Consider the following 9,353-nt stretch of genomic DNA (forward strand, 5'->3'; position numbering starts at 1 on the left):
CTAAGCATTGTCCGTTCAGAGCATCGACTACTGCAGCTTATTCACACTCGATGCAAACTCGCGTAGATCTTCGTCAATTGAAGACAACAAAAACAGAAAACCTTTCATGGCGAGCGGTAGCGCTCATATTGGTCTAAATCATGACGTACAAAAGTAGCTGGCTGATCCTAATAAGCAACGCTGCGTACGGGGTCGATAGTCCAGATACTAGACCAAGATACTCCGTACAGGACAGTTGAAATCCCCTAGCTTATCTTTCTTGGCGGGGGGAAACAATCCTACTGTGTTTAACAGACAGTAGTCGGCCCCATCCAACCCACAATTGGATATGGGACCCCTCCCCCCCCCCAGTCCGAGACCTAAAGCCATCATGCTGCTGTCAGATTATTGAGCACGAAACTACTTCGTAATAGTTAGGACACTAGTCTCATTATGTTCTAGCCGACCGTTTTCTCGCCAGGGTAGCTTTTCCTTGAGAACTCGACAGATCCATTTTCAAATGTGATGTATCCATCCGCGCTGCTGCTCGTATTTTTCTCATGAGGGAAGACAAAGAAGATCGAACAGGATCTGGGCTCGAAATTTGAGCCGATCGCCGTGATTCGCTTCCTCTCCTTCTCTGTCTTTACAGCGCGGGGAGGGGGATCCCTGGAAGATGCATGCATTATCGTGTCATAGCTTGTGTCTGTGCGCTTGTCATGCTTTGACGACCCTCTTTTCTTATGGGAAAGATTATCACCAACGTCATTGGTATCATTTACCTAAGCTTCTCACTTACCTAGACCTACTTGGGACTTCCTATTCCACGACTAGGAGAGCTAAATGAAGCAATCAATGTCTTTCATCCACACCCATTTCATGGAACTATCCGATTTGCGCCAAGTGACTAAGGAGGTATGAACAGTAACAGTAAATGTCCTAATAGACCTGAATAAGGCCGACGCACATGTCAGCTATCCCATTCCTAGTCTGCTACTCCGTAGACCAACCTAGAATGCGCACGGTTTACCTACAAGCCCGTGAGGTTCTACCCTGTAATGTGTGCATACCCATCCCTCATTGCCCTTCACCTCCATCGTTACATTCAGAGAAAACAAAAAAAAAGTAGGGCGAACGAAATGCGATCTGGAGCAACGTTTCCATAAAAAGCTCCCGTGAAACACAAACGCGTCACGTCTGCCCCATATCTATATCCCGGGCCAATATCCCCAGACCAATATTCTCCGTGTTGGTCTTCCTTGCTCCAACCTTCAAGAAGAGGGAGCTTTAGACTTACCGGGAACACTTCCCGATCCCGAGAGGAGTTAAACGCTCCCTCGCACAAGCCGTCCGTGCGATAATCCACCTTCTACAACATGATGCGTTCGACTTGCGATACATGACTATCGACACTCATCCGTCTATCCTCGAAGATCCCTGCACCATCGAACGATAATCCTCGACCCGGGATATGGATGATGCATCATGTCCAATCCTGCGATCAAGAATGCCGCTGGGACTGGGTGACTGAATGGGCTTTCCGATGATCCTAGTTTCAGCCGTCCTGGACTGCTGTCCGTCCCGTACTGGGATACGAGGACAGCAAGCTATGCGTCCCAAGGTTGCACCAATCTGCTCGTCGGGGGATTTTTTCGTTCCATGTTTCACGGCCAGCGAATCGTCTCCCACTCGGCGTCGATGCCGCAAGCCGTTGCTTTTCTGGAAGGCATCTGTACCGGGAGAATAGGATTATCGGGTCCATGTCTGCATAAAGTCGTCTTGAAGGAGGAGGCTTGAAGAGGGCCAAGCACAAGCCCAGAGACACGGAGATCTTAGTCATGAGGCTTTTGGTAACTTAGAGGCTTTTTTCTCTAGGGTAAGATACCACAGTCTGCTGAAACGGGTACATTGGTCGTGAGCCTCACTTGAGGGGAAAGGCCGGTTTCCAAGTGGCAAGCTATCCCCTTTTACTGTCAAAGAAATAAAGAATCAGCAGCGCAAATTTTCTTCTGTTCGGTGAGATATATACGATCTTTTGAAAATCGCAAAAAACACCATTGAGTTCTGAGAACTGCTGGCAGAGTTTCCTGTACTGATATTGCGCCGAATGTTGGAAGCTCACCACGATTCCTCTGAAGATTTCCCACATACTTCAAATAGTGGGTTGAGAGCACAAGACAGTCATTGACCACCTCGGACTGTTCAGTATGATGGTGGCCTCGACTTGATCAATCCAAAGTGTCAATTGCGGCTTTACTGTGCCCATTCCTACTCAGAGGCTGGACGGAAAATAGAAACGAGGAGTAGAGAATGCTCGTGACGACATATAGCAAGTCTAGAATACCGAGCGAGAATATCAGAAATCGATCTAGTTGATGAGGTCGCGCTTCATAATCAACGTCATAGATCTAGATGTGATGATCCCAAATGGGAGGACCAATTAGTGATGGCGCAGCACGTGCGGCCGTGTCTTCTCCGCGTCGCCGCCGCGGAACCGTTGATGGCGGGCAGCCTCGACTTCTGCTTCATCCGAGTTTCTCACGCTTATGGATCTTTTGTCAGTCCTCCCGGACTTCCCAACCAAACGGTACTCCCATATTCTACCTCCTCTGGAGCGGAATCATATCACCACCGTCGATCTGATCACCCTCGACATCCTCGAGATCGCCAAACGCGCCCACGTCCCCGCAGCCGACGTCCGCCGATTGTCCACTCAGATCATCCGAGCGCTTCATCACGATGTCGGATTCGAAGAAATCAGAGGTCCCGACACGGAAGAGCCAGGCTCCAGCCTCAGTGAGGATCTGCCTGTCGCTCCAGGCCCAGCCAGCACGCTAGATCTGTCGCAATGGAGTGCGATCAGCACGCTCGACCCCACGTTGGATGCACTGCTCGATGGAGGGATACCGACTCGCTACGTGACCGAAGTGACGGGTGAGAGGTGCGTGTGTCGGCTTGTCCCACTACTCTATATGCGCATTCATAAGGCATGAACGGACTAACGCGGATTGTAGTGGAAGCGGCAAGACGCAGTTTCTCCTCACTCTCCTTCTGGCCGTCCAGCTGCCTGCGCCTCGGGGTCTGGCGAAGAATGCGATCTACATCTCGACCGAAGCTCCGCTATCGACACCGCGACTTTCTCAGCTCATTGCATACCACCCCTACCTCTCTGAGATTAGCAAAGACCAAGCCCCCTCCCTCGAAAGGGTCCTTTCCATCAACGCGATGGACCTTGAGAGCCAAGATCACATCCTCAACTACCAGCTCCCCGTCGCGATCAAGCGCTACAACGTTGGACTGGTGGTTATCGACTCCATCACCTCCAACTACAGAGCGGAGCACTCCTCCCACAACCTATCAGGTCTCTCTACCCGGTCCGGCGAACTCGCCAGATTGGGCCAATTGCTGCGCAACCTCGCCGTCGCCGAAGACATAGCCATTGTCGTCGCCAATCAAGTCTCGGATCGCATCGACAGCGACACACCATCGAACCTCTTTCGTCCTGGTGGTGCCACCGCATACTCATCCGTACCCTCTACTCAACAGCCGCAGCAACAACGAATACCACGAGCCGAACCCGGTGCAGGTGGTGGAGCATTATCACCCCTTCCCCGCAATTCCCGAGCTGCCGAAACCAGCAATGTAGACCTCACTCCCATAAATCACCACCACGGCAACATTATGCTCGCACCGTCCTCTCAGCCTCCATTCTCCTCCTCACCATTCCCACTCGCAGACGACGATCCTCAGCAGCAGCAGCAACAGTTCGACGGCTCGTACCTCATCGGGAACCCTGTCCGCAACGAGATCCTGAGTCTCGTGCACCAGCAACGCTTCTTCACAGGATGGGGCGACATCCCCCAGTCTCTGTTTCCGAGCTATGGCCCGGGGTTGTGGAGGTCGACCTCCAAAACTCCAACGCTGGGGCTGGTGTGGTCGACGCAAATCGCATGTCGAATCGCCTTGAAGAAGGAGACTCGCTCGTTAGGAATCTTTGATTTTGAGGGCGCCTACGATGATGAGGAGTTTCCTCATCGCGATGCCCCGCAGGCAATCAAAGCCCCTGATCAGATTATTGGGCCCACCAACATAAAGGGTGAGCACGAGGGAGCTTTGTTGGATATCACCACCGCCACCACAACCTCAGCAGGAGCAACAAGCACAAGCCGGGAAGAAGAACAGAAGGCAGAAATCGCCAATTCCGATTCTGACCCCGAAGAACTCGAGCCATCAGATGATGCAGCAGTGAAGTTCAGCGGTGCTGCTACTGCTGCTGCTGCTACTGATGAGCAACCAGCAACCACAATCCCCAATCCTACTCCATCCTCCTCTCCCCAAAAAACCAAACCCCCACCAGACATGCAGCAACCAGAATCCCCATCACCCGCCCCGACAAGCCCTCAAGCGCCAACTGCACCATTCCCAGCCACCACGAATCCTTCAACAACCCACCACCACCACCTCCTCCCCTCAACGCAACGCACAACCCCGCAAACCATCCGCCGAACCTTCAAGGTAGTTTTCGCTCCATGGACCGGAGGTCGAAAAGAAGCAGGAGAAGGAGGAGGAGGAGAAGGAGGAGGAGGCAGCACCCATTACCCGACCGAAGAAGACCAATCATCTCCGCAGCTCCAACAACCATCCACCCAAGAAGAAGTCGAGTTCGAGATCTGGAAGGGGGGGATCCGGGGATGTTCTTCATAACAAGTGCAACATCGGACCCAGGCGGCAGCATCACAGTATATAGATACCTCCTGTTCATACTGAACCTCACATATTCAAAGACTACAGACGCATGATCCAATGCGCTACACCCTATACCTATTGAGTATCCACATACTCGTTGATTATCCCCTCATATAAACAACCACAAGTATGGTACACAACAATAAATCCCAACCCCAACCCCAACCAAGAAGCAGACCTAGACTTCTTAAATCTAGGTACTGTAGTACTGTATATGCTGTGCACACTTATACACCTTCAGTACTCATGCCTCATGCCCACGCTTGTTTCGGACTAGCGCCGCACCCCTCTCCAAAGTATCCGGCACGGGCGGAAGCCCGCGGACGGGGGGAACGTTTATTTTTATTTTTATTTTTAAAGGAATAAAGGATTTCGTCCCAATAAGACCCTTATACCTCCCCCTCCCCCCTCCCTTCATCCACCCCTCAGCTTTCTTTCTTGCGGAACCCCCGCGACCCAGACCTTGGTCTACTATTCTTTTGCCCCGCTGAGGACTCTAAATCAGAAATCTGCAGGGCTGTGCCGGTCTAGAATGCCAGGCCATGTCATCCATGTCATGTCGATAAACTTGATCAGGTCTCCACTCTACTACTTCACCTACTGAGTAACGGAACTTTTGCTCGGAAAATGCTGGTTTGATCATTTCCATGTCATTTACAACGACGGACACCATTGTGCAACCTGGAGCTCGGAGCGGTTCATGACGGACGAAGCGTTAACACGGCGGATAAATATGCTAAACATTGAACGATGCAGACATTAGTCTATTGAGCTCAGAAGTCATACACGAGATGATGAGTGATGAGGACATCTGGAAGGTAATAGAAAGTAGGAAAATGGCTCCCAAGATATTGATAAACGGCCAGTTGAGAAAGAATGGGTGTTTTGCTTTTGTGTTTTCTTTACAACAATCCAACAATCACAATTAACCCGACCCCGCTTGCTCCCACTTCCACTCCATATACGCCTTCAGCGCTCGAATGCCGATAGATCAACTCGCAGCAGATGCTCTATGACGAGTGCTGATCATGTCGTGGCCAATTCGATCCTGCGAGAGCACCACGGAAAAAAATTTGAACAAGACAGAAATGACACAACCCCCTTAATCAGGAGAGTCGAGGGAAAAAACCGACGCGCGTTCTATGTATCGACCGAGAACAGATCTATTGGGCAACCTTGGCGGGGGGGACACCGATACCGTTGGTGTTACGGTAGAACATGACACCGGCACTCTCGCCCTCAGCGCCCTCGGTGGGCTCAACCCACTGGCAGATACGGGAGCTGGTCCAGAGGGCCTTGAAGAAACCAGTCCATCCGGTGTGGGCCTCGGTACGGTAGTGGTTGCCCATGACCTTCTGGATGGCCTCGCTAGCCTCATCAGCGTTGTAGAAGGGGATTGTGCTGACATAGTGGTGGAGAACGTGGGTCTCGATGATGCCGTGGAAGATGTGACGGCCAACGAAGCCGAAGTCACGGTCGATGGTGGCGCCAGCACCACGGACGAAGTTCCAGACATCAGGATGGTAGTGGGGGAGAGTGGGATCAGTGTGCTGGAGGTAGGTGATGGCAACTAGCGGTTGAGGTTAGCGGTCATCTAACCAAGAAAAACAGGGAATTGAAAACTTACCGAGCCAGTGGTTCACCCAGAGGTAGGGAACGCCGTACCAAACCAGAAGGTTCATCCATCCAAACTTGGAGCCAACCAGGTACAGAACGGTTCCGGTGATGGCAAGACCGAGGTCACTCAGGAAAATGAGCTTGGCGTCCTTGGCCTCGTACAGAGGGCTGGAAGGGTTGAAGTGGTTGACACCACCGAAGTAGCCGTTCTTCTTGCCCTTGCCGCGACCCTCGGGCTGGCGCTCGTGGTTGTTGTGGCCGGTGACGTTGGTGAGGAGGTACATGGGCCATCCGAACAGCTGCTGGAGAACCAGGTTGAGAGCAGTCAGGATGGGGGTCTCCTCCATCAGCTCATTCAGTTCGTGGACGGCCCGGCCGACGCGAGTAGCAAACTCCGAGCGGGTCTTGGGGACGAAGACCATGTCGCGGGCAAGGTTGCCAGTAGCCTTGTGGTGCTTTCCGTGGGAGATCTTCCAGGAGAAGTAGGGCACCAGGAGAGCAGAGTGCAAGACCCACCCAACGGTGTCGTTCAGAACCTTAGACGCGGAGAAAGCCTGATGTCCACACTCGTGAGCCAGGACCCAGACACCGGTTCCGAGCAGACCCTGCACGACGGTGTAGAGGGCCCACAATGCGGTACGGATGGGCGTGGAGGGGATGTTCTCCGGGGTCACATAGTTGTGGAAGACATAGAAGACGGTGGCCAGGCAGAACAAGTCGCGGGCGACATAGGACAGACTGGTCAAGGCCTTGCGCTCATAGCAGTGGGCGGGGATGGCATCACGGAGCTGCTTGATGGTGAAATCAGGGATCTTGAATTCATTGCCATAGGTGTCCAGCATCTTGCTGCGAGCCTCCGCCTCGGAGGCCAGCGAGGACAGGGAGGTGGTCGAAGGAGACTGGCGAGGGCTGTCCATCGGGGAAGGGGCGATGGAGCTGGCCACCGAGGAGTCGGTGGTGGGGTTGCGGTGCAGCGCAACGCGCTTGGGAAGAGCTGTGGAGGACATTCTGACTTTACTGTCCGGTGGTGAATCTGCGAGCTCTATACGAGGGGAAGACTAGGGCTTCAACAGGAGGTTAGCAAAGCCAGCGATCCGATGCGTGGTGACCTTTGTGACTTTATCACATTCCCGAGAACAGGCCACCAAGAAATTCATATCTCTCACTCACCAATTGATCAAAGCAGTGCTCGGAGGATATGAGAGCCGAGATGCAATGGACGGAAGGGGTTCCCACACAATGAAAAGCGACCAGGTCGGGGGAATTGACAACAAGGCAGGGGACAGTGAGAGGAGCCTGACTGACCACCTCAGGAAAGCCTTTTGTCGACTTAGGGGGGAGGGGGGGTGGAATGAGGAGAAGAAGAGTGTGAGAAGGGAAAGAAGAACGATAGAAGGAAGAAGGTGAGAAAGAGGAGGAAGAATAAGGCGTGATAATAAGGTGTTCAACACAGAACCCGGGGGAGGGAGGAGGGGAGCGCGGCGAACCAGGGAGCGTGGAAGGGAAAAAAAAAAAAAAAGAAAGAAGGAAAGAAAAAAACAATCGGGGAAAGCGAAGGGAAGAAGGCAAAAAGAAAAGGTAATTTGCAAAAGGAAGGTAAGGAAAGGGAGGCAAGAGACAACAATCTTTTTATCTGACTTCTTTTTTGCCAGCATCCAGAACCGAACCGAACAGAACAATCGCCGCCCCCTGGCCCTTGTAACACGGTGGTACGGGGGATCTCCCGCTCGAAATTTTTGCATCAGTTGGGACAATCGGGATTGGCCAGATTGGTTGGGAGTCCATCTTGCCCGTTACCACCGCTGGTATTTTGCAATCCCGCTCTCAGCTCGATCGCCAAATTTGCCTTGGATTGCTCCGTGCACTTTCATCTTGGCCCCATCACTTAGTATTATCGTCCGAGACGGCACATTGGACTGCTGCTCACTCACAAGGATTTGCTGAAAGTCGATCTTTACAATCTTGTTTGTGCACGAATGCCGAGGTTGGAGCTGAGCCTATCATTCTGGCTGTGCCGGCTGAATCTAGGTTCAAGGGTGCATGCTTAGATGCATGGAGATGCATGGCCTACTGTGATGAGCGCGCCGCGCCTCACAGGTCTGATCTGATCTTTGACTCTCTGTCTCTGATGACCACAGCCACGAGCCCAGTGCTACTTACTGTACGGAGTACTATACGCCGAGGTGGTCGATATGGAGGAGAGAGAGAGCTCTCGCCACCTCGGGTCCGATAAGGCTGAGTAGTTAGAGCGAGAAAAGTCTGACTAATGGTCGTACGACTGGCGGTGGCTGAAGCTGTTCTTTTTGGGGGGTGTTCTCCATTCTCGCCTCTGCAGGTGTTTCCTTCACCGCAAACGCCCCATACAGTCGTCGCCGTGTGATGTGGAGGGAGATGGGGGGTGTTCACCACTGATCGAGGGAATTTTCCATGTGGTCGGCCGGCATCTGCAAGATTACAAGTTGCAAAAATACGACTGATGGTTCGTTGCGTTACCAGGGACCGAGAACCGGGGAGGTAAGTGGACTCTTCACCGCCCCACTGGGTCCAATGAACATCCTCCTGCAGAACTTTGGCTTCTCAACAATCTTGGCGCCATCTTTTTTTGTCTTTTTTGTTATTTCTTTTTGTTCGGCTTCAGCAAAGAGAAAAAAACAAAGCAAAGCAAAGCACCCGCCACCACTAGCTCAAAGGCCATATCTCTCTTGAGTGGCATTGCCATCAGTTTGATTCGTCTTCCATGATCCGAGCTTTTGTTTGTGAAGTTGTCATCTTGAAACAGACACCTGAATAAAGGGAGAAGGGAGGGAGTGGAGAAATAATCAACCGGAGATGATGCGGTTGTAGGCTTATCAAACTGCTCAGGCCTGGCCCCAACAAGGGAACCAACCCCATTTCACATGCCACTCGGAAAACCCATCCCGACTTTTCCCTGGAGGGGTGATTTGCAATGCCTACCTTAGTAGCAGTGGTCAGCTTCACCATGGCCATGATCATCCTTCAGTCTCTGCCAA

General features: G+C 52.3%; 2 protein-coding genes across 2 annotated transcripts; both read right to left on the bottom strand.

Moving 5' to 3' along the window:
• Positions 1-5,598: 5,598 nt before the first annotated feature.
• On the bottom strand, positions 5,599-7,440 carry BO95DRAFT_15705 (oleate delta-12 desaturase odeA). The gene is made up of 2 exons (XM_025580693.1): positions 6,353-7,440; positions 5,599-6,295 (listed from the first exon to the last, which is right to left on the bottom strand). The coding sequence occupies exons 1-2, from the start codon at positions 7,347-7,349 to the stop codon at positions 5,889-5,891; spliced, it is 1,404 nt and encodes a 467-aa protein (XP_025445900.1). The 5' UTR covers positions 7,350-7,440; the 3' UTR covers positions 5,599-5,888.
• On the bottom strand, positions 7,429-8,244 carry BO95DRAFT_15695 (uncharacterized protein). The gene has a single exon (XM_025580690.1). It carries the CDS (start codon positions 8,082-8,084, stop codon positions 7,509-7,511), a length of 576 nt encoding a protein of 191 aa, XP_025445901.1. The 5' UTR covers positions 8,085-8,244; the 3' UTR covers positions 7,429-7,508.
• Between the last annotated feature and the right edge of the window lie 1,109 nt (positions 8,245-9,353).

Source organism: Aspergillus brunneoviolaceus (assembly GCF_003184695.1).
Source record: "Aspergillus brunneoviolaceus CBS 621.78 unplaced genomic scaffold BO95scaffold_10, whole genome shotgun sequence".
Lineage (NCBI taxonomy): Eukaryota > Fungi > Ascomycota > Eurotiomycetes > Eurotiales > Aspergillaceae > Aspergillus > Aspergillus brunneoviolaceus.

What these genes read in the sequence shown, in the direction of transcription:
- BO95DRAFT_15705 (XM_025580693.1), bottom strand. Translation starts at nt 7,349, where the DNA reads ATGTCCTCCACAGCTCTTCCCAAGCGCGTTGCGCTGCACCGCAACCCC. An exon ending in CTGGGTGAACCACTGGCTCG is followed by an intron (nt 6,296 to 6,352) that starts GTAAGTTTTCAA and finishes CTCAACCGCTAG; the next exon opens with TTGCCATCACCTACCTCCAG.
- BO95DRAFT_15695 (XM_025580690.1), bottom strand. Translation starts at nt 8,084, where the DNA reads ATGCAAAAATTTCGAGCGGGAGATCCCCCGTACCACCGTGTTACAAGG.